Source organism: Nomascus leucogenys, chromosome 4 (genome assembly GCF_006542625.1).
Source record: "Nomascus leucogenys isolate Asia chromosome 4, Asia_NLE_v1, whole genome shotgun sequence".
Classification (NCBI taxonomy): Eukaryota; Metazoa; Chordata; class Mammalia; order Primates; family Hylobatidae; genus Nomascus; species Nomascus leucogenys.
Window position 1 is genome coordinate 62,387,333 of NC_044384.1, and position 25,346 is coordinate 62,412,678.

Sequence of the window (25,346 nt, forward strand, 5' to 3'; positions counted from 1 at the left end):
CAGGTTTATACTTTGACTACAATATTGGCACGTCTTCCCCAGAACTGATTACAAAATGCAGTTTCGTTCTGTAAAAACATTTAAGGAAGAGCCTCCTTCCCTACCAGAGATCTTGTACCATCTTGCCAATCGAAGTGAGAAACAGCCCATTTAAATAATAGTTACGGGCCAGATGCGCTGGCTTACGCCTATAATCCCAGCACTTTGGGAGGCTGAGGCAGGTGGAGCACTTAAAGTCAGAAGTTTGAGACCACCCTGGCCAACATGGTGAAACCACATGTCTACTAAAAATGTAAAAATTAGCTGGGCCTTGGGCAGGGCACGGTGACTTATGCCTGCAATCTCAGCACATTGGGAGGCCGAGATGGGTGGATTACCTGAGGTCAGGAGTTCGAGACCAGCCTGACCAACATGTAGAAACCCCGTCTCAGGCCGGGCGCGGTGGCTCACGCTTGTAATCCCAGCACTTTGGGAGGCCGAGGCGGGCGGATCACGAGGTCAGGAGATCGAGACCACGGTGAAACCCCATCTCTACTAAAAATACAAAAAATTAGCCAGGCGTGGTGGCGGGCGCCTGTAGTCCCAGCTACTCGGAAAGGCTGAGGCAGGAGAATGGCGTGAACCCGGGAGGCGGAGCTTGCACTGAGCCGAGACCGCGCCACTGCACTCCAGCCTGGGTGACAGAGCGAGACTCCGTCTCAAAAAAAAAAAAAAAAAAAGAAACCCTCGTCTCTACAAAAAATACAAAATTACCTGGGCGTGGTGGTGCATGCCTGTAATCCCTGCTACTTGGGAGGCTGAGGCAGGAGAATCGCTTAAACCCAGGAGACAGAGGTTGCAGTGAGGCAAGATCATGCCATTGCACTCCAGCCTGGGCAACAAGAGCTAAACTATGTCTCAAAAAAATAAATAAATAAATAAATAAAATTAGCCAGGCGTGGTGGCATGCACCTGTAATCCCAGCTACTCGGGAGGCTGAGGCAGGAGAATCGCTTGAACCCAGGAAGCGCAGGCTGCAGTGAGCTGAGATTGCACCACTGCACTCCAGTTTGGGCGACAGAGTGAGGCTGTCTCAAAAAACAAAAATAAATAAATAAATATAGTTATGAGCAGGCTCAGGAGGTAAACACTACAGTAATTAGACAACAGCGACGACTTCATGATAACACTTCCCAAGCATGCTTGGTGACCCATGACCCTCAGGAACCAAGCATTTTGCAAGTTCTTCCCTTTCATACCCTTTGACCTCTGCAGTGTGAACAGGAAAAATAAAGCCAAGTAAAATAGCTGACTTATACAGTCTTAATTCTGGCATGGACCTGGCCTGAAGTGGGTTCACTTCTCATTAAGGTTACTCATTGCTTTTTTACAGTATAAGCAATGGTAAAGTGTCTTTTATGCTCTAAGTGTCTGTAGTAATTTGCCTGTAAGCGTCAAATACCAAGGCATAGTCAATCTTGTCTTATTTTTAAAAACTTAAAGTACCAAGTGAAAAACTCATTTCCATTTTCAAAGGCACAATGAAATTTCAGGACTTTAATCTTTTAAAACCCTATTTTTTTTTTTTTTTTGAGACGGAGTCTCGCTCTGTTGCCCAGCCTGGAGTGCAGTGGTGTGATCTCGGCTCACTGCAACCTCCGCCTCCCGGGTTCAAGCGACTCTCCTTCTTGCCTCAGCCTCCCGAGTAGCTGGGATTACAGGCACATGCTGCCACGTCCGGCTAATTTTTTGTATTTTAGTAGGGATGGGGTTTCACCGTTGTTGCCCAGGCTGGTCTCGAACTCCTGAGCTCAGGCAATCCGCCCACCTCGGCCTCCCAAAGTGCTAGGATTACAGGTGTGAGCCACTGCTCTCGGCCTTAAAACCCTATTAACCAGACTCTGTCTCTAATTGATTCTGGAGAAAATTGCAAACTTCATCTTCCTCAACTGTTGCCACATAGTCATCATTTCTTACAGATTAAGGCACTGATCCCACCTCAATCTAGTAACTTGACCTCAGTGTATCTTTTGAGGTTTCCCTTTTGCTATTCCTTCTGTAGCTGTCAAGTTAGACCCCCAAACTTTAGAATAAATCCCCAATAATTGCTGGGCCACAGACTGTAGGCATTTTCAAAATTTTGCATATGCATTGATGAGTTGCTCTCTCACTAGCTGTGAACAAAAGGTCTCCTTTTCCCCAAGCTTTTTGGAAAGGGTTTGGGATAAAGGAGGACTAAATATATATGCATATATATTTAGGGACAATGTCTCACTCTGTCACCCAGGCTGGAGTGCAGTGGCATGATCATAGATCATAACAGCCTCGAACTCCTGGGCTCAAGCGATCTTCCTGTCCCTGCCTCCTGAGTTTCGGGGATTACAGGTGTGAGTCAGTGCACCTGGCCTTCCTTCAATTTTTGAAGTTCCCAAGCTACTCATTTTTTCTCTTCCTCTGAACGCCTGAGCACATTCCTCTATTATTCTTTGTTTACTTATTTTCACATCAGCCAGGTTAATACTTCACACATAGTGAGCCCTCAGGAATATTTGTCAATATTTGTCAAGTGCGAATATCACTATTTCAGCAACTTTTTTTATTAACTTAAAAAATAATGCCTATTGCTTTTTATGATGATAAAAGTAAGACAGTACCAGCTAATTGCAGAAAACTTGCAAAAGACTGAAAACAGTGAAGAGCCATAACCCCACAACTTGGGCATAAGCATTATTTACATTTTGGCTGACAAATAGTCAAACTTTATCCAGCAGATGAAGCTGAATCCCAGAAGAGGGGCACAAAATTTTAATTTGTGTTTTGCTTTGTTTCTATGAACATTCAAATAATGTCTGCAGTGGATGTAGGTTAGAGTGTAAATCTAGAGGCCCCCAGATTAAATAAAAGAAGCCCTGAATGTAGCCAGGCATGGTGGCTCATGCCTGTATTTCCAGCACTTTGGGAGGCCGACGCAGGTGGATCACCTGAGGTCAGGAGTTCGAGACCAGCCTGGCCAACATGGTGAAAGCCCATCTCTACTAAAAATATAAAAATTAGCCAGGTGTGGTGTCGCACTCCTGTAGTCCCAGCTACCCAGGAGGCTGAGGCAGGAGAATCTCTTGAACCCGGGAAGTGGAGGTTCCAGTGAGCCAAGATCGTGCCACTGCACTCCAGCCTGGGAGATAGAGGGAGACTCAAAAAAAGACGGCTGGGTTTGGTGGCTCACACCTGTAATTCCAGCACTCTGGGAGGCCGAGGTGGGTGGATCATTCCAGTTCAGGAGTTCAAGACCAGCCTGGCCAACATGGTGAAACTCCATCTCTACTAAAAATACAAAAATTAGCCAGGCCTGGTGGCTCATGCCTGTAATCCCAGCTACTCGGGAGGCTGAGGCACGAGAATGGCTTGACCCCGGGAGGCAGAAGTTGCAGTGAGCCAAGATCGTGCCACTGCACTCCAGCCTGGGTGACAGCGCAAGACTCCATCTCAAAAATAATAATAATAATAAAATAAAATAAACTCTCAATTTTATTTACCCAGAAAAAAGAGTGCCAACTCTTTTTGCATATCCTCCAAATCTTCTCAACTGTATTTTTCAAGAACAATTGACAGTTGACATGACTTCTCTGTGTGTGGAGGTGTGCGAGCATGGGGGATCTGCATTCTTATCCTGCAGATAATCAATGAGGAATGAGTGTAAACATCCCATTCCAGTATACGTTTTCTTGTTTCTAGGTTAGGCCACCTGTTACCAGATAAGGATTTCCTAGCAGTAAATTAATTAAACCTTTACCTATCTTGAAGTCCAACAATACATAATTTATGTTATTTTTTTCCTGGTCTAAAATTTATTTTGCATTTTCAATGATTATCATTTGCAAAATAATAAGTGATGCATTTTGGGAGTGGGTGAGGGAGAAATGGGAACGGAAAGTGTATATTGAAGTTATATTAGAGAGAAAGCTTTTTTCTAAACAGCAATTTTAGTATGAAAAACAGAGGTTATTTGTTAATTGTATTTCAAAGCTACACAGAAGGGCTTGTATTTCTGGCTGGGGGTGGTGGTTCAAAGAAATGCTTCTTGGAAACTCAGCAAAATGATGACAGAAGGCAAAGCACATACGGTTATAGAATCACTAATCCCTTTGGAAAATGCACTTTGCGATCAGACAGGAAGTGACAAGTGGCCGGGCACGGTGGCTCATGCCTGTAATCCCAGCACTTTGGGAGGCTGAGGCAGGCGGATCACCTGAGGTCAGGAGTTCGAGACCAGCCTGGCCAACATGGTGAAACCCCATCTCTACTAAAAATACAAAAATTAGCCGGGTGTGGTGGTGCACGCTTGTAATCCCAGCCACTTGGGAGCCTGAGGCAGGAGAATGGCTTGAACCCGGGAGGCAGAGGTTGCAGTGAGCCGAGATCACACCATTGCACTCCAGCCTGGGTGACAAGAGCAAAACACCGTCTCAAAAAAAAAAAAAAAGTGATAAGTGACTAATCAAATATAAGTTAGTGTAGGTTGTTGCTGTATTTTTTTCCATAAAGAAGCTGACAGAATCAATATATCATTTTATTAGTTGAAAGCAAAATGAACTTAAGTCAAGCAATTTAGACCCTGCTTTTGAAAAAGTTGGTTTAGTTTTTAAAACCAAATGGGATTCTCGTGAAGCAAAAAAAATTTAGTCACAAATTACAGATGTGTGACTTCCAGTGGAGGGTCATGTGTGCAAGAGTTATGAGAGATGGGAGAAGAGAGAGGAGGGGAGGGAGGGAGGACAAGCATTCAGATAAGTTACCTGAAATTCTCCTACTTTTTTCAAACCTAAAGGTCAGAATGTTATGTTTTAAAATTTTGTAATATGGCTGCTTGTGTTTCTATGTCACCATCTGGCTGTGCTAGCTAAAAACAGCTCCATGTTGGATGTATCAAGTCCTTCTAGACTTCACTCCCCCATCTTCCATACCCATCATTTCATACACACAAACACACACACACACACGCGCGCGCACGAGAAGGAAATCATTACCCATTACTTTTTCTAAAAATTAATTTTGTCTAGTCAATAAAGTAAAACAATGTTCCTGGAGATCTCAAAGTGAGATACTGATTTGGTGAACATGTTTCCTGAACCAAAAAAATCAAGGCGCGTAGGCTGACCGGTGCAAACAGAAGTGGAAATAAATATTTGAGAGTAGGACTGTCCAAAAGAGAAGTTTTCCCTCTGTGATTGGTCTAAAATAAGCTAGTAGAACTAAAAGCATTAAAGTTCCATCTAAAAATAAAATGGAATTGTTCTGTCTGACAAGAAGAAATTGTATAAACATAGGAATATAAATAGCTAGAAAGAAAAAGACAATAGAGCATAATTCTGGGACTACTTGGCCCCATTAGTAAACAAATCACTTAGACCAAGGAATAAGAAGTTACTGATCAGGCAAGCCGGATCATTCACTATGAGAGTTTATCCAGAAGACTTATGGTGTCTGGAATTTGCTTTAAAGTAATATAGGTGAAGAGGAAGTGTGTAAGGGAGAAGGCGACACCAGATGGGTCATGAATTGATCATTGTTGAAGCTGGGTGATGGTTCTTTGGGGATTTATTACACTAGGATCTCCTCACTATTGTATGTATTTAAAATTTTCCATAATCAAAAGTAAAAAAAGCAAAACAAACAAAAACACTCTGGACACAACAGAGTCCTTGTTTCTGAAGTCACCTCACTATTTTAATTTTTTTTTTTTTTTTTTTTTTTTGAGACAGTCTTGCTCTATTGCCCAGGCTGGAGTGCAGTGGCAGATCTCGGCTTACCGCAACCTCCTCCTGGGTTCAAGCTATTCTCCTGCCTCAGCCACCCAATTAGCTGGGATTACCAGCATGCGCCACCATGCCTGGCTAATTTTGTATTTTTAGTAGAGACGGGGTTTCTCCATTTTGGTCAGGCTGGTCTTGAACTCCCAACCTCAGGTGATTCGCCCACCTCAGCCTCCCAAAGTGCTTGGATTACAGGAATGAGCCATCGTGCCCAGCTCTAAAGATTTTTTTTTTAATAAAATTTATTCAGGACTAGTAGACGTGTGTGAATTACTGCCAGTCTCAGGGAAAGGAGAAAAGAAAAATATGGACGGGGCCAGGCGTGGCACCTCATGCCTATAATCCCAGCACTTGGGGAAGCCGAGGTGGGCGGATCGATTGAGCCCAGGAGTTCAAGACCAGACTGGGCAACGTAGTGAAACCCAGTCTCTAAAAAAAAATAGAAAAATCAGCCAGGCGTTGTGGTGGGCGCCTTTGGTCCCAGCTATTAGGGAGGCTGAGGTGAGAGAATCACCTGAGCCCGGGAGGTGGAGGTTGCAGTGAGCCAAGATGGAACCACTGCACTCCAGCTTGGGCAACAGAGGAAGACCCTGTCTCAAAAAAAAAAAAAAAAAAATACTGATTTAGACATTTATTTCACCCTTGAAGAGGAGTTCTACTAATCTACTCTGTAACCCCGCACTTTGGGAGGCTGAGGAGAGAAGATCACTTGAGGTCAGAAGTTTGAGACCAGCCTGGCCAACATGGCAAAACCCGGTCTCTACTAAAAATACGACAATTAGCCAAGCATGGTGGTGCATGCCTGTATTCCTCGTTACTTGGGAGGCTGAGGCAGAAGAATCGCTTGAACCTGGGAGGCAGAGGTTGCAAGTGAGCTGATATCATGCCACTGCACTCCAGCCTGGATGACAGAGCAAGAATCTTACTCCAAAAAAAAAAAAAAATTACCTGCATCAGGATTAACATTTACAATTTTGCAGATTTGGTCATCCAAATCCAAAGCCATTTGGGTTGGTAAATGGTTTGACAGTGTTTGCTCTTATTTCTTGTAAAAGACAATGAATAATTGGCTCCCAGAGTGTCATTAGGGGTTATTCACATTTGCTGATGATTAACCACCAATGGCTCTTGGACTCCAGGGACAGACTTCAACTTACCACTTTCTACCCCAATTAGAAAGGTCTTCCCTACTCTAAACACAACTGTGTCCCATTTCAGATCCTTGCTCAGGTTTTTGCACAAGATTTGTGAAAAATCTCCTTTAATACAAATGAGAACCAAACCTAAATGTCCAATAATTGGGCATTGGTACATAAATCATATCCATAGTTACAATGGACTATTATTTAGTTGTTAAAAATGGATGTAGCCTCCCCGAGTCAGCCTAAGATTGGGCTGGTGTCTTCCTCTCCAAATTTATATCACTCCAAAGGTAGTAACTGTAAGTCTTTCTATACTTATCATTCCAGAAAAATACAGGCATACAAAAATTTTATGCAAAAGGGATAATATTGTAGAGTTGTATACCTTGCTTTTAAATAAAACAACTTAACATCTATTAATAATCTTTCCATATCAATTAAATCTGATTTACTTTATTGTTGCAATGACAGAAAAACAAAGTTTTCATGTCCCCCCCTCCGACCTCCACACCATGTTTTTTGGTTATCTGGATTCCTTTTTAGTTAAAATACGAATCTACAGGCTGTCCAGCTTTTTAAACACAGTTTTTCTTTCCTATGGTTTGTATAAGCTCTTCATGAATTAAGTCAATTGGGCTTATGCCTGACATGTGCTACAACTATTTTTCCAAGTTTCTTAGCTTTTGAAAATTTTATACAATTTTTCCTTAAACATAAATTCTTTCTAAGAAACAAAATACTTACAAACATTTATATCTCTTATCATTTCTTGATTTTGTGCTCTGATTAGAAAGGCCTTCCCCACTCCAAGATCATATATTTACTCATGCTTTCTTCTGGAAGTGTGTGTTTCACCCTTGGCACTACTGACATTTTGAACAGGAGAATTCTTGTTGTGGGGGCTGTGGTGTGCGAGGTAGAATGTTGAGCAGCATCCCTGGTCTCTATCCACTAGATGCCAGTAGCAACACCTCCTCTCCAGTTGCAGTCACCAAACATGTCTCCCGACATTGTCAAATGTTCCCTGGAAGGGAAAATTGCCACACACAAACCCTGCTTTGAGAACCACTATTCTAGAATATACATAGGTGCATTTTAAATTACTTTTACATTTCATTCAGATGAATTGTACTTATGTTAAGGGAGTGAAATGGAGATTTAGCTTTATTTTTTGAACCAAAGGTAGTCAATTATCCCAATTCAATTTATCTTTGATATGAAAAGCCACCTTTGCCAAAATCTAAATCCCCATTATATTCTAATCTGCCTCTTTATTGTTTCCTCTTTATTACTTCTCCAACATAAAACTTTTACATTTAAATTATAAACTTCAAAATATGCTTTAATATTTGGAAGGCTTCCCCAGTGTTCCCCTATACCAGCTCTTCTCTTTCAGAATTTCCCCAGCTGCTGTGAGGTTCTAATTTCAATGAACTGTGGCATTGTTTCATCAATTAAAAAGAAAAAGAAAGCCCTGTTGGTATTTTAATAAAAATCACTTTGAATTTAAAGACTGATTTGGGGAGAATAAACATCTTTATATAACTTTCACTATTGGGTCTTGCTAGAAAGAATAAGTTGTCTTTTATTTTACTTGTCTTCCTTTATGTCTCTCAGTAGGGTTTTAAAGTTTTCTTTATAAAACTTGCACAAATTTCTTGTCAATTTTATTCCTAGATATTTCATCATTTTATTGCTATTATAAATGGCTACTCTAGAGCTTTGGGAAGAAGTAACTGTGATAAATGGAAACGTGGATGAATTAACCCTTTAATGGAAAGAAAAGGAATAAGTTAAAAACTGGTACAGTATTCTGAAGGTCTTTTATAGTATAAACATAGTACTTAGACCAATGATTTTTTTAAAACAAATGGGGACACATTGCCTTCTTGCATTTATATTAGTTCACTGCTTTTTGCTCTTTGTCAGATGAGCTTCTGAGCTAATACAAAAACAGGCTGTCTCTTACTTATCATTTTAAAAAGAAAAGAAAAAATATTTAAAAAATCAATACAATAGAAAATTTGGCAAAAGTTATGAACAGGATTGTGCAGTGGCTCAACTTGTAATCCAAGCACTTTGGGAGACTGAGGCGGAAGGATCCCTTGAAACCAAGGAGTTCAAGACCAGCCTGGGCAACATAGTGAGACCGCATCTCTACTTTTATTAAATAAATAAAAAATATTTTAAAAATAATGTTATGAATAAGCAAGAAGAAGAAATAAAAATGACTAATACATACACAAAAATGGGCTCACCCTCTCAAAGAAATGTGAACAATAAAAACATTTGGTTCCATTTACTTACCTGGGAGATAGACAAATAGGAAATTGATAATATTCAGCGTTAGTGAGGGCACAAAGAAAGAGATCTCACATAACTTTGGTGAGATTTTAAATAGGTAAGATCATTTGGAGGCCATTTGGCAATATCTCTCAAAATTCTGAATGAAACACGTTTTGATGCAGCTATTCCACCTCCCAGAAACTCCTACAGATATGCTCACAGAAGCCCCAAAAGGTCTGTATGCAAACTAACATTCTGTTGGGCCCAGCTGGTTCATTATCAGTATGCCCCAGTACACAATCAGAAGGGGCTCGTCTAATTGGTTGATGCACATATTCTATCAGTTGTTAAATATTTCAAATATAATTGCACTATCTTTTTGTGCTGAGTTACACATTGGAAACAATTAAATGCTCATTACTAAGAAAATAAATGAAAAAGCAAATTGCAGAATATTAGTATTGTTTAGATTATTGGCCCACGGGTTATACTGGCAGGATAAATTAATTAACTCCCACAGACGTCAACTTCTTCATCTGTAAGATAGGGATAATAATACTTTTTTTTTTTTTCCAGATGGGGTTTCGCTCTGTCTCCCATGACTGGAGAACAGTGGTGCAATATAGCTCACTGCAGCCTTGAACTTCCAGGCTCTGCGGGCTCTAACTCTATGCACTACAGGTGTATACCACCAAGCCCAGCCAATGTAATATGAAAATAATAATAATGAGTACTTTTTTTTTGAGATGTAATTTCGTTCTGTTACCCAGGCTGGAGTGCAATGGCGCAATCTCGGCTCACTCCACCTCCCAGGTTCAAGTGAATTCTCGTGCCTCAGCCTCCCGAGTAGCTGGGATTACAGGCTCCCACCACCACGTCCGGCTAATTTTTGTATTTTTAGTAGAGATGGGGTTTCACCATGTTGGCCAGGCTGGTCTCGAACTCCTGACCTCAGATGATCTGCCCACCTTGGCCTCCCAAAGTGCTGGGATTACAGGCATGAGCCACTACACCTGGCCATGAGTACTTCTTAGGGTTGTTTTAAGGAGTAAATAAAATAAAAGAAGGAAAGTATTTGCATACTGCCTGGCATGCTGTATACAATAAATGATTATATTCTTTCTTTTTTTTTTTTTTTTGAGAGGGAGTCTTGCTCTGTCGCCCAGGCTAGAGTGCAGTGGCACGATCTCACTGCAACCTCCACCTCCCGGGTTCAAACGATTCTCCTGCCTCAGCCTACCGAGCAGCTGGGACTACAGGCGCGTGCCACCACTGTGCCACCATGCCCTGCTAATTTTTGTATTTTTAGTAGAGACAGGTTTCACCATATGGGCCAGGCTGGTCTCGAGGTCCTGACCTCGTGATCCACCTGCGTTGGCCTCCCAAAATGCTGGGATTACAGGCATGAACCATCACACTCAGCCTATATTCTTATTTTTAATTATTCTTATAGTCTCATTTTCTTTTCTTTTTTTTTTTTAGTGTCTTTTTAATAATTTTTTAACTTTAATTTACATTTGGTGGTACATGTGAAGTTTTCTTAAATAAGAAAACATGTCACAGGGTTTGTTGTACATATTATTTCATCATCCAGATATTAAGCCCAGTACCCAAAATTTCTGCTCCTCTCCCTTCTCCCACCCTCCTCACTCAAGTAAACCCCAGTGTCTGATGTTTCCCTCTTTGTGTTCGTAAGTTCTTATCATTTAGCTCCCATATAGTCTCACTTTCATGCATTATTCATTTGATAAATATTGGGTACCTATGATGTATTAGGCACTGTGTTAAGTGCATAAAGGTTTTGTTTGTTTGTTTTTGTTTTTTGTTGTTGTTTTTGAGACGGAGTCTCACTCTGTCACCCAGGCTTGAGTGCAGTGGTGCGATCTCGGTTCACTTAAGTGCATAAATATTTAATAATGAAAATTTTTTTTAAATAAAAAAAATTAAAAAAAAGATTTAATAATGAACATACATTTGAGTGGGAGGTCAGAGGGAAAAAACCAAGCCAACAGCCAAATAAGCAAAATAATTGAAAACTGTGATGTTATGGAAGAAATGAAGGATTGAGCTAGATTTGTGGTTCTGAACCAGGGGTGATCTCCCTCCCCCATTTCTATCCCCATGGAACATCTGCCAACATGTGGAGACATCTGTGTTTGTCACAACTTGGGGGAAGGATGCTACTGGCACACACTGGTTAGTGTCCAGGGATGTTGCTAAATATCCTACAATGCACAGGACAGCCCCACAAGAAAGAATGATACAGCCCCAAATGTCAATAGAGCTATGGTTGAGAACCTCTGAGCTACACGATGGCAGTGGGGCTACCTAATTTAGGTCAGGTGATCAGCGAAGACTCCTCTAAGAAGTAACATTTAGGCCTAGCCTTGACTGGTGAGAAACTGCCAGAGGAGCAACAAACCGTGAAGGACCATCGGGGCAGAGGGGATGTGGGAACAAATAACAACGGAAAACCCATTACATTTGTGCATAATATACAAATGCCTAAATGAAGAATGGAAGGGGGCAGTTACCAGGTCGGCCATGTCTCACTTAGTATATTCTTTCTTGCTTCAATTTTTGAGAAATTTTTTTGTAGTTAAAAAATGAGAAGAAAAGCAAAAAAAAAAAAAAACGCAGACAGATTGGAAGAGAGCTTCTTGTAAAACTGGATTTCAGAGCACAACACCCCCCCCCACCCCGCAGTGTTCAGGAGGCCCTGGCGTCCCTGGCATAATCTGAGGTCAGTTTCTGCCCTCCACATCCATCTGACCTTCTGAAATGACAAGATTTCCCAGAGACCACTTGATTTATAATCAGATAATTTATGTTCGGTACCCAGTTTTATGCCTTTTAACTTTATTATATTTGGATGTGTTAAGTGATCTTGACTTTTTAAAAAAATAACTAACATCACTAGTTTGGGCATTAAGTGAGATTAAATAAGTGTTTCATAAACTGTAAAGAATAATATAGACACAGATGTTGAGAATAAGGAGAGTGAAGCCTGTGCTCAAGGAATTATCTTTCCATTTTTTTGTTTTTGTTTTTGAGACACAGTCTTGCTCTGTCACCCAGGCTGGAGTGCAATGGCGCGATCTCAGCTTACTGCAACCTGTGTCTCCCAGGTTCAAGCAACCCTCCTGTCTCAGCCTCCCAAGTAGCTGGGACTACAGTCGCACGCCACCACGCCCAGCTAATTTTTGTATTTTTAGTAGAGATGGGGTTTCACCATAATGGTCAGGCTGGTCTCAAACTCCTGACCTCAGGTGATCCACCCACCTCGGCCTCCCAAAGTGCTAGGATTACAGGCGTGAGCCACAGCGCCTAGCCTATCTTTCCGTTTTATCCCCTGGATTCCAAAACTCATTTGGGTAAAGAGAAGTGATGACTTGGCTACAGAGGAGAAACGAGGGCTGGGAAGGGAAGTGCAGGCTAGGAAAACTGACTAAAAACAAAAGTAGTAGCACCAGTTACATTATTCATGCAAGGAAGATGAGGAGAATTATCCTGATGGGGCTGATAAAATCACCTCAAGATGGCTCTAGGCCAGCCCCAGGCTCTTAAGACAATGGTCAGCTCTTTCTTAAGCAGTCCAAGACCCTCTGACCTGAGATGTGACTGGATGATTACAGACCTCTTGTCCAGTGTTTAGAACCTAGCTGTCTGCATATTTTATAAAGATACCTGCCTTCCAGAGACTGGAAGTAAAAGAGATCCAATGACTGGGTGAGTCATCCTTTCTCCACCTAGAACACAGTCCTTGATGGAAATCATGCTTCATCAATTGTTGTTGAGTAGAAGAAACAAATACATCCTCCAATCTTCACTTGGTGGACCTGGCATCAAAAAATAATCATATTAAGTGCACTTATTAGTACACTTTTCTGGCTTATCTGCCTTTCCAAGTTTCTATTCGAGTTCTTGCCTTTGAAGGGTTTGCAGGCTGTGAAAAGTAACTTAACTTTTTAACAACTTTCTTTGCTTGGCCTTGAGGCAGCTTCAGAAGATAAGACACCAAAAGGAACTATGTGTGCCTGGAGAGAAAAAAAAATAATGGTGAAAAATGTTTATCAGCAGCCTCCGCCAGCACCAAGCAACGCCTCAATTTTACTCAAGCAATTTCCCAACTCAATTAACATTCATATGAATCAGCAAATAATATGTAGCAAATTTGAATCTATATGCTTTTTTTTTTTTAAAGGCACTGGAAAGAATCTTAAAAGTCATTGAATCCGTTTTATAGCAAGGCCCTGAGACTGGAAGGGACTGACAGAGCTAGAACTGAAACTTGTTTTTCCACCTCCAGAAAAACGAATCAACAAAAAATACCCCTAAGCAATTGCTGGTATCTAAAGCCCACTTTTTTGAGGCTGTTCCCTTTGTTACGTTGCGCCGACCCTAGGCACTTTCTTCCCAGAATGCACCAAGAATCCAAAACTCCAAGTTTGGGATCAGCGTTGGTGGGGGGGAGGCAGTGGGGGTGCATCTACGGGGGCGGTTGAGCTATAATAAGCTTTCGCTGCATCACAGAATTGGGCCAGTGTTTCTCTTTGGAGTGCCTCGCCAGCTTTAATAACTGTTTGGATATGACTTGCTCGGGCAAAAGGTGTGCATTGGCCCGATCAAGCCTGACTTCTAGCCAAGGTGAGTTCACACCTCCATTAAAAGAGGCTTTTAATTGTCTCCGCCGCTCCCCCCTTCCCCTGGAAAGTTTGTTTTCAAGCTATGAACCCTTTCTAATTCTCAGTTTCCATCTTGGTTGCCTGAGAATCGCAGTCATTAGCCAAGTCCGCTTGGACGAAAGCAAAGCTACCTTTGTGTACATAATGAGAGCCACCGCGTGGCCAAGGAGAACCACGGGGAAGAGGGAAACATTTTTGTCTCGAGCTGGCTAAAGCGGGCGGGGGGTGGCAGGGTTCAACCGACCGAAGGCGTGTTTTGTGGAGTGGCCTCGAAAGCGGCCGAGGCAGCCGAAGCCGCTTTCGAAGTTAGCAAACAAAGCGTCTCCCCAGTAACCGCCCGGTTCCAGACGAGGCTCCTGCCACTCAGGCCGCGGAGTCGCAGCGTCGCCCAGCCCCCGGCTCCTCCTCCCGGCGTCTCTCCTCCCTCCGCTCCCGGCTCCCCAGCGGATATGAGCCACCAATCCCAGCCACAAACAACCCTTCAAACGAAATAGCGAGGCGGCCCTCTAACGGGCGGCAGGGGCGCTGGCCCCCTCCCTGCGCCACATCTGCCCCGCACCGGGCGCAGCAGCTGATTCATCTGCAGCCAGGTCCGGGAAGGAACTGTGCTCCCGGCAGTTGCAGGGCAGCGTCGGGGCGGGTGGCTTCTCCCCAGGACCACGTTCCCCGCGAGCCGTTTTAGATGTGTGTTCTCTTCTGTGCCCAGCAGTCAGCAAACCACAGAAAAAAAAATCATAAGGTTGCTGCCTTCTTAGAGAGACGCTTTTTTTCCCTGTTGATTCATTTTAGTCCTGTAATTGGAAAAACCAGCCAGGCTTTTTAAACTCTGGCCTCCACGCATTCTAGGGGCGGGGGTGTCTTTTTTTTTTTTTTGAGGGAGGGTGGCAGGCTAGCTCTAATTTTCGGCGTAATCCTGAAACAGACGCTCCGAAGTCGAGTTAGTTATCCCTTGGCCGTCTTAGTATTCCTCGAGTTTAATCTTATTTCCACAGAGTTTCTTCTGCCGGGATCTCCACCGAGGTTACCGAACAAAAACAGCACAGAGCCCAGACTGGAGGCAGACCCGGGCGCTGTCTCTGCTAGGCTTATTTACGTTTGGGGCTTTTTTTTCCTTTTTTTAGTGGTGGGGGAAGTCTCATTGTGTGGCATGTGACAGTTGGTTTGCTTCAAAACAACAGGACGTAACCACGCGAAAACTAGAACCAGAGGAGGGGGCATGCGTTTCTTTAAGTCAGTCAAACAGCATCTGGTCTTTGAAAGCGCAATTTCATCAAGAAACTCCTGTTGGATCCCTCCTAACTGTGGACCAAAATAAGTCAGCAGGAACGGGTGTTTACTTAATGGCTAGTTTCTGTTTGAAATACCGCAGGGGAGGAGGGATCCCCTAGCAGGGTTCCAGTCCTAAAAGTAGACACTGTCGACCGAAACAGATAAGCAGCCACGGCGTGGTCACCCCTTAGCTATAAAGTGGCCGCTGCCGGGGTCCGGCGACTCGGGGTGTCAGGCGGAGTCTTGGCGAGGCGGGCGCGCGCCCGGCCGTCCCCAGGCAGAGACGTTTAAAGAGCATGTGAGCATGACAAGTGTCTGTCCGCAACGTGTCAGATTTCGAAACTGCCTTGCAATCCAGTCCGGAACTCGCAGCTTTAGCCCGGGGGAACAGACGTTCGCTTAGGCTGTGTCTCATCATCTCCCCCCCCCACCCCCGCCGACCTCCCACTGTTGCTGCTGGAGGAAGAGCCCCGGGAGGAGAAGGGTGCGCCGCGCCGCGCCCGCGTGTCAATGGCAGCCGCGCATTCTGGAAGAAGTTGGTTCTTGTCTCGAATACTTTTCCTCCCGTGCCCCGCCCCTTGAATCAGAGGCGGCTGTCTTGTGCGGCTAGAGCAGGGACAGGAGAGTTCGGGGCAGCTGTCAAAAACGAGACGGGGAAACTTTTCTTCCCTGGGGTGGAGGAGGGAAGGAGGGAGGTGTCCCGTTTTCCATCTGTTGCAGTTTCCGAACAAAATGCACCCTCGCCAGCCCCGGGAAGAAAGGCCCAAGGGAGAAACCTGGGGCGCTCGGCTGTGCCCCCACCGCCGGGCGAGGGATGCGGGCGGTCAGTGCGCGGCAGGCGGAAAGGATCGTGTTTCTGGACCCGGCCACCCCCCGCGTCCGCGCCGCTGCCCCCGAGGGACGAGTGACAGCGGCCGCCGCGCTCGGTCCAGTCTTCCCGGCTGGAAGGTGCGGGGGAGGGGCGGAGGAGCGGCGGGAGGGGGACGGGGCGGGCGGCTGGGGGCGGAGGCAGGACCTCCTGTACCTTCCCTCCTCGCCTCTCTCACTCTGACAGCGCCGAGGTGCGCCGAGCAGGAGCAGGGAACAAAGGAGCGGAGAGGGGAGGGGAGAGAGTTGGGCGAGGGAGAGCCCCCGGCCGGCTGCCAGAAGATCCCGGCGGGAGGAAGCCCAAGTGTCACTTGAATTCCACCCAAGGAGCGGGCGCCTGGGATCAGAGCGCCCTGTTTAGCAATAACGGCTGGAGCACGTCCTACAAGTTACGGGAGAGTCGGCTGTGAAGGAGACGTTCGCTTGTCCCCTGTGTCCCCGCTCCTGGCCCCTCCAGACCCCAGCCTTGCCTTGCGCTGGGAGGGGAGATCCAGAATGAAAGGCAAGAAAGGTAAGGCGGCCGCGGGCTGCGCGCACCAGGAGACGCGAGTCCGGGGAAACGTGCTGGCCGGGCCGTGCCGCGCGGAGTCACTTGGACTTTTCCGCCCAGGGGCTCTCATTCTGGAGTGGCGGCCGTGCTCTTTGTTGAGGCTGCGTCTGAAACGGCAGCGGTTGTTTTCCTGCTAGACACAACACGAGGGGCTGTTGTGGGGCGAGCTGCTCCACGCTGCTGGCACGTTGTCAAGAAACACGCTCAGCGCCTTGTTTGTGCGCCTGCAAGTTTCATTGTCTCCGCCGACACCCCACGCTCGGCCCAGCCGCCGCGTGGCTTCTCGCTCTTTCTCGCGTGCTGGGGATATGGGGTCCGAGTAGGGAGGGACCCAGCACCTCGTTTTTCCCGATCCGGACCCGAGGCGGCCGGGGCCGCGGGACCGCCGCGCCTTTGTCTGAAAGTTCCACTCCTAGGCTCCCCCCGCCCCCGCCGCCCCCCTACTCCCAGCCGGGCCCTAGCACTGTTCTTTAGGGATGTGGTGTTTTTACGATCGAAGGAATGCGATTCTGGACCCCCTCATCGCCCTCGGGTGTAAACAGCTTTGGAAAGCCAGACTTTTACAAATTCCCAGTCTCTAAAAGTTTTCCCACGATGAATTTTGGGGCAGGAGAAAGAGTTAGGACCCAGGGCCAGCAGCTTCAAGCGACATGCAGTCAAAATGCGTCCAAATGTGACAAGCAGGCTTGGTTGTAAGTGCAAAGAGCAAGGCTGTCATTGTTTCCACGAAGCGTTCTGGAAGCTTTACAACTAAAACTTGCCGTCAGTTTGGTTTAAAAACAAAATACACCGGAGGGGGACGGGCGGTGTAGAAACCACACACAACACCCCGAAAGGTCAAAGAATGTGAAGTCCCTTTTGAAGTTAACTTTTGAGTCCCTGGCTGGGAGGTCCCCCGAGTGTTCCACCGTGGGCTGGAGATGGCGTTTCTGTTGTGATTTATGTGGAGTGGTTCAAAACAGAAGTTAATCACTCGGGAAGCGGACGGGGGCGGCGCTACTGCGCATGCCCGGGAGCCGCCTGGAGTTTGGAACTCCACATTCTTTCAGACCCGGCCCGCTGGGGGGCGTTCCTAGGGGATAGCCGCAAGGCCCGCGGCGTTCCTTCGTCTGCGTTTCTGTGGAAGGCCCTGAAACGCGCGGAGCTTCCCTCTGCCGCCAGGCCTTCCCAGCGAGAGTGAAATTAAATGTGAAAATCGGATCAACTGGTAGTCGTTGTTGGTAGAACGCCCTAAGGACCCCTCCCCGCGGGACGGAGGGAGGACTCGGGACAGGGAATTGGCTCTGGGAGAAAACGTGCGGGGAGCGTCCGAGACGCCCCGTGAAAGCCGTGCCGACCCTTGGGAGGGCTGACAGGTCTAGAGAGACTCGCTGTCTGTTGTGGTGGGCCTCCCCGGAATAAGTGAGGGGCTCTGTGTTTCGAGGCTGGTTCTAGCGCAGAGCCGGGCGTCCGCCGGGGTGGGCTCCCCGCATTGTTCGGGCTCTGGCGGGGGCGGCTCTGATTACTTTCCATGACCCGCCCCCCAACCCGGGAATCCCCAGTGCTCCTTTTCCACGGCTTTTCTGGCGTCCCCCCGACTCTCCCGCGGCACTTTGGCCTACCTTCCCCCAGCACCTTGGTCCTCCCTGGCGACCCCCTCTGCACTCCCGGGGTCCTCCTGCCTCCCCCCCGCCCCGCCACCACCGGCGCGCCGCCCACAGCCGCGTGCCCTCTCCCCGGAGCTGGGGACCAAGGCTGGGCCCCGCCGGCCGCATCGGTGGGAACTTCCGCGGTCCCCATCCCAGGGCGCACAGGGTCTAGCTCCTCGGCGCCGACTCATGGAAACAATGAGAGGTGACGGGCTGAAGGGGAAACTGCCACTGGTTCAGGGCTTGTCAGGGGAGCCGAGGCTGCCGAGGTTACCCGGGTTTCTTTTCCCTTTTAGGTTTCCCTGGCGAGTCGTCTGGGGTGGGCAGGCCCCTGAGAAAGTGGGATTCACGGCCTCATTTATAGTTTCTTGGGTCCTGGAGTTTCTTTGCTTGTGCTAACTCGTGCAGTGTGCGGGCTGGCCTATTTCACTTGAGGCCGAGGAACTCTCAAGAACAAAAGCTACTTGCTTTTCCTCCTTGGGCCCCTCCCTCTCGTGCTTCTCCGCGGTCCTCCTCTAAAACTTACCTTGGACGGGGGAGCCTTCCCCGTCGGCTCTGGAAAGACTCCTGAGGGAATCGGGCCCTCCTTACTGTCTTGTCTTATAAAAGTCTGCAAATCTATTCAAGTTTTCTTAAAACAAGTGCACTTTCAGCTCCATTCCTGAGCCCGGGGTTTGGTAAGACTGGTTTGTGATAATAGTGTGTCCTCCCAGAAAGCTGAGAGTGACACCAAAAGATCGCCTAAAATGACTTAAAAATAATCTGAAAGATTGATAAGGAAAACCCACTAAGTCTTTTTGCTCCCAGTTTTTAACTGTTGAATTCCTTCTTTGGGATTGCTCTTTGGCTGGGGTAGCCAACCACACCTTGGATTTGGTGGTTTGAGTGTTCGATTCCTGTTGCTTCTCCCAAGGAGATACTGATTTTTTTCTTCTTTTTTTCCTGGAGACCGGGTCCGGCTATGTTGCCCAGGCTGGTCTCGAACTCCTGGGCTCAAGAAATCCTCTCGCCTTGGCCTCCTGAAGTTCTGGGATTACAGGCAAGAGACATTGCTCCCAGCTCAAAGGAGAACTTTTCTGGTCAGGAAACTTGTTGGGTTAATTTGCTTTTTCCTAATTGTGCATCTCGACTTTTCCCAGCAATCTTTTTTCTAGAGTCACTTCACAATCAGTGTCTCCCTGCCTCCCTGTCTCATGATGTTACCGAGCTATTCAGAAAAGAAAGTGCAGGGCTGGGCGCGGTGGTTCACGCCTGTAATCCCAGCACTTTGGGAGGCCTAGGCGAGCAGATCATCTGAGGTCGGGAGTTCGAGACCAGCCTGACCAACATGGAGAAACCCCGTCTCTACTAAAAACACAAAATTAGCCGGGCGTGGTGGCTCTTGCCTGGAATCCCAGCTATTCGGGAGGCTGAGGCAAGAGAATCGCTTGAACCCGGGAGGCGGAGGTTGCAGTGAGCCGAGGTTGCGGCATTGCACTCCAGCCTGGGTGACAAGAGGGAAACTCCGTCTCAAAAAAAAAAAAAAAGAAAGTGCAGGAACAAAGTCGCTGCTTAGAGCGGCGGGATCCTCAGGCCATGTTGTGGCTTTCTACACAACATTTCCTTGCATGCGGATAGCGTGAAAGAAGCTTGTGATTCTGCCCCCACCCTCCCCACCGCCACATTTTTAAAAGTGTAAGCAAAGCAAGACGTTTGGAAACAAGTCTTAACCGGGAAACTTTTCAAAAGCGCTGTTACAATAGGAAATGAGTAAGAAGGAAAAAAGTCTTTGTTTTTCCAAGCTGAGCCACAACCAGGAGGGAGAGTTTTAATGAAAACAGTCCTGACAGCAGCAAACGTGGTTTTACTGCAGTGAAATATCAGCTGGCGTAGCCAAGGCACTGAAGTCTTAACTTCCTGTTACTTCAGCTTTTGTGCACATATTGGAAATATTTGTTAAGAGTTCCAGAGGCCTGGCATTCATTTATTTAAATGAACTGAGAACAGAGTAAAGTCGCGCTGTAGTTTGGTGTTGCTTAACTGAAACCTGCTTTTGTGTGTCACTAACCTATTCTGAAAGATCAGGCTTCTTGTCAAACTAGGCAAGCAGATCAAAGGGCAGCCTTCAGGGGCTTTTTTTGTTTCAGACTCTGTGATTACCAATTTACAGTTGGGAATTCACTGTTCAATGAGCAAATTTTCACACTTTTTCTAGATTAAAAAAAGGAAGGAGATAATAGCCTTGAGAGGAATGTCTGGCTTTTCAGACGTTGGAGAGTTTAAACAAATTGCTTTATTCAAATTTGCTTTAGTCATTTAATTAACTTGACACTTTTTTTAAAAGTTCGATTTCTTTAATTATTAAAGCCAATGTGAGACGGGAACTCAGCTATAATTTCTTTAAGCTATTTTATTAATAGTTCTTCACCCAAATTTCAATATGGGTTTTGAAAGTCTCATGTTGTCAATAGTGAAAGTAGTTTCAGTTTTAAATCGGCACTTTTGAAAAACTTTTTAAAAACTTAAATCATCAGGGGAGGGGAATTTCAAATACATGGCAGTTAAAACTTAGGATTCTTGTGCGGTTTATTCGTAGCTGTTTATTAAGCTGTGAGCTAAAGTTAATTTGCAAGTTCATCCACCTCTTTGTTAGAACTTGCTTTACTTTCGTCTTTGGAGAGTTCTGCCTTTTGTAGGAATACCCTGCAGCACCTTCTGCCCCCTGCAGTCCAAAACTAAAAATGTGTCACCAAGTCAGAGTCAATTAAAAGGGTGGGAAAAATTCCTTTAAAAAACATGGTCTTTAGCTTAAGAGGAATATTCCGTTTTTATTTCCTGTCAAGGGGAACTGGCTCAATTAAGGTCAAGTCATATTTTCAACCAAAATTACGTACTACAGAGGAAAGAAAGTATAAAAGCTAAAAATGCTTACCTTTACAGTTTTGTTATTTTAATTACTTCCCCTAATATAGAGTACTGATTTTTTTCAAGCATGCCATTGTTTGTAATTCATTTCTGTTTTTAAGATTCTAGGTTGTCTACAAGCAAAAGAATGTATTTCTTTAGTCATTCGGAGTAGGCTGCTGTAGTTTTTGAAAGGTGGAATTAATAGCGTTTGTTATTTAATTTTTTTTAAAGTTCAGAATGCTGTTTAAATATCTGTAAAGGCCAGTTCTGAAGCTTTATTGAACCGAGTCCATCTGTGATTTAAATATTCTCTATGGCTTGTGAATTCTTAAAATTTCTGACAGGATTAAAGTACTTACAGCCAAAAGAGCTTCCTCTGGGGCTTGCATATTCAGTTTCCTTTGTCATGTAATCATTTAAGACTAAACTCTGCTTATTGATATGTAGTATTCTATTCCAGGTTGAGATCAAACTGGTAGCTGAAATTTAGGGGACTTTTTTTTTTTTTTTTTTTGAGACGGAGTCTCGCTCTGTCACCCAGGCTGGAGTGCAGTGGCGCTATCTCGGCTCACTGCAAGCTCCGCCTCCCGGGTTCACGCCATTCTCCTGCCTCCGCCTCTCCGAGTAGCTGGGACTACAGGCGTCCGCCACCACGCCCGGCTAATTTTTTGTATTTTTAGTAGAGACGGGGTTTCACCATGGTCTCGATCTCCTAACCTCGTGATCCGCACGCCTCGGCCTCCCAAAGTGCTGGGATTACAAGCGTGAGCCACCGCGCCCAGCCTAGGAGACATTTTTAATTCATTTAGTATTAGGCATCTTTTGACCTTACCTAAAGTACCAGTAGTAGAAAAATGTTTTTGTGTGATGAAACTGAAAACATCAGTGGTCGTATTTAATAAAAGGTGACTAGTACTGCCCATTTAAAGTAGATGTCTAACTTTGAATAAATGTACATAGCAATGAATAAGAAATGACCATGCATGGTGTTAGAAAATTTTAACATGTGTTTTACCTTTAGAATACTAACGGGGTTCAGTGTAGTATGTAATTTTCCTTCCTTATATCCGTGAAAAAAGTAGGAGTGCTCCCTTTTCAAACCTTCAGTAGAGGAAGGAGGAAGAGTAACATTTAAAATGTACATTAGGATACTGGTTAGGTTGCTTTTCCTAGTTAGCACTGATCTTAGAAAGACGGTTGGTAGGCACATTCCAACTGCCACAGCACCCTTCCTGTTTCAAATGTGGCAGGTTATTCATTTTGGGTGCAGTTTGTCTCCTCCAATGATTAGACAAAAGAGTTTTCTGAGCATCATTCAAAAGGAATGTGAGAAGTTAATGAATCCTAGAGGAAAGCGGCTGAGAAAAGGCATCTGGTGTTTGGTTGAGAACCTCCCATGTGGTGCTAGTCAAATTACTTTTACTTGTACCCTGAATTCAGGACAGAAAACACTGCTCCTTCTCCTCGCTCTCAGTTGTTGGGAAAACATGGTTACATTGAATGGTCAGTGTAAGTGAGCTTTGCAATAGTTGCTGTGCTTATAAAACAATTGACAACTGGCCCTTGTCGTTTCCTAGGTATTGTTGCAGCATCTGGCAGTGAGACTGAGGATGAGGACAGCATGGACATTCCCTTGGACCTTTCTTCATCCGCTGGCTCAGGCAAGAGAAGGAGAAGGGGCAACCTACCCAAGGAGTCTGTGCAGATTCTTCGGGATTGGCTGTATGAGCACCGTTACAATGCCTATCCTTCGGAGCAAGAAAAAGCATTGCTGTCCCAGCAAACACACCTGTCTACACTACAGGTAAAGAAAGAGAGCATGAGGTTTACGGATGCATTTTTATTTTCAAAGTCATTTTATGGCATTCCTGTGTGTGTCAAGTCATTAAGCTCCTCGCCACTCAAAGACAGAAGGAATATCTTTTTATTGTAAATGTGATAGTGTTAAAAGCTAATAACTAGCTATTTAGAGAACACAGAAACACTTGACAGTCACCTATCAGATAGCATTTCCTTTAATGCCCAAAAGAACCTTCCTTTATGCAACAGACATTAAAAGGAGGTTAAACCTTACTCTATTGTCCAGGAAACTGGTTTGATATTTAAACAAGGAGGACTTCAGTGAGGTAATTCATGTTATGTCTGTTGACATAGTCATTTGAACTGGGAAAAATCAGTTACTGGGAGGAGTGGCCCTTTTCATAAGGAGAGGTTTTCCTGTAGTTGATTAACTTAAATGTTGGGGCAGTAGGTGATAGGTTAAAATGGGGAGAGTTAAAAGGTAAACCTCTCTCTCAAATCATTTTTAAGCATTTGAGATTTTATATCTTTTTCTTTGTCCTGAAAAGGTTTTAAGTATGAAGAGACAAAAAAGGAAATTTGTATTAGAAACTAGAAGAAGGTTTATGACAGGTGGTAGCTTGCTTTCTTTTATTTATTTATTTTTTATTTTTTGGTAGCTTGCTTTCTTGGCGGAGCTCAAATACCTTGAAATAACATTGTAAGTTCAGATAAGCCTTTTCATGCTTTCTTTAATACAGAGAGCAAGATCAATTAGGTACCCCACAGAACATTCTCAGAACCCATTGGCTGAGTGAATGAGGAAAGTGTTAAAGCGTACCGATATGATTTCAGGTCTGTAACTGGTTCATCAACGCCCGCCGCAGGCTCCTCCCTGACATGCTGAGAAAGGATGGCAAAGATCCAAATCAGTTCACAATTTCCCGCCGTGGGGCCAAGATTTCTGAAACGAGCTCTGTGGAGTCCGTGATGGGCATCAAAAACTTCATGCCAGCTCTAGAGGAGACCCCGTTTCATTCCTGTACAGCTGGGCCAAACCCAACCCTAGGGAGGCCACTGTCTCCTAAGCCGTCATCCCCGGGATCAGTTTTGGCTCGTCCATCAGTGATCTGCCATACCACTGTGACTGCATTAAAAGATGTCCCTTTCTCTCTTTGTCAGTCGGTTGGTGTGGGACAAAACACAGATATACAGCAGATAGCGGCCAACAACTTTACAGACACCTCTCTCATGTACCCAGAGGACACGTGTAAATCTGGACCAAGTACAAACACACAGAGTGGTCTTTTCAATACTCCTCCCCCTACTCCACCGGACCTCAACCAGGACTTTAGTGGATTTCAGCTTCTAGTGGATGTTGCACTCAAACGGGCTGCAGAGATGGAGCTTCAGGCAAAACTTACAGCTTAACCCATTTTCAAGCAAAACAGTTCTCAGAAATGTCATGATTGCCGGGGTGAAGGCAAGAGATGAATTGCATTATTTTATATATTTTTTATTAATATTTGCACATGGGATTGCTAAAACAGCTTCCTGTTACTGAGATGTCTTCAATGGAATACAGTCATTCCAAGAACTATAAACTCAAAGCTACTGTAGAAACAAAGGGTTTTCTTTTTTAAATGTTTCTTGGTAGATTATTCATAATGTGAGATGGTTCCCAATATCATGTGATTTTTTTTCCTCCCCTTCCCCTTTTTTGTTATTTTTTCAGACTGTGCAATACTTAGAGAACCTATAGCATCTTCTCATTCCCATGTGGAACAGGATGCCCACATACTGTCTAATTAATAAATTTCCAATTTTTTTTCAAACAAGTATGAATCTAGTTGATTGATGCCTTTTTTTCATGACATAATAAAGTATTTTCTTTAAAAATTGTTGTAATTCAGAGTATTTCTGTTGAGGGAGGCGCTTCTTAAAAATGAGTAGGAATATAGCACCCCAGTGAGCAGGAAGCTGGGGGGGTAGGGTGCAGTGTTAGGGGGTGTCACCAGCTCTTTGAAAACCTGTGGACAACAAACCAGTTTGCATAAACAGGATGTGTGATATTTACTCTTGATAGGAGGCATAGTAGGCCCTTAGAGCTTTACTTAAACTGCATGGCAAATTGAAATGAATCATTTCAGTGTTTAGCTAGCCACTAAATCCCTTACTGATCTGTCCTGCATAGTTTAAAACATGGCTGTGTTGTAAAGAAAAGTCTTGAAGCATCCGGTTATTGCTAAGTTTTCAGAAGAAAAACAACGCAAGCAATCTCTTGCCCTTTTTCCACGTTACCCTTTAACCTTTGTTCAGTGGTACATTTAGTTAAGGCATTTGTATTCAAATAGTATTTGAATACAATATTGCATAGTATTTGCAGAGAAATTACCTTTTAAAACATCTCAAAATATTTTCTAAAATGATGAAATAAACAGTGGGGTTCTGTCTATGGTGGGATT

At 44.8% G+C, this 25,346-nt stretch overlaps 1 protein-coding gene across 6 annotated transcripts in view; it reads left to right on the forward strand.

The window, feature by feature from the left end:
- The window catches only part of TGIF1 (TGFB induced factor homeobox 1), a 48,310-nt gene extending 23,530 nt beyond the window's left edge, over positions 1-24,780 (forward strand). Inside the window, exons 1-3 of one of the 6 annotated variants that reach the window (XM_003262040.3) lie at positions 13,610-13,864; positions 22,680-22,906; positions 23,737-24,780. In XM_003262040.3, coding sequence (XP_003262088.1) covers positions 13,807-13,864; positions 22,680-22,906; positions 23,737-24,312 — 861 coding nt within the window. In that variant the 5' untranslated portion in view covers positions 13,610-13,806 and the 3' untranslated portion in view covers positions 24,313-24,780. Of the gene's footprint in view, positions 1-13,609; positions 13,865-15,700; positions 16,120-16,215; positions 16,550-17,625; positions 17,809-22,679; positions 22,907-23,736 lie in introns of those variants that run through there. The other 5 variants (XM_003262042.4, XM_003262037.2, XM_003262039.3 and 2 more) reach the window with 5 other exon arrangements.
- Positions 24,781-25,346: the final 566 nt, after the last annotated feature.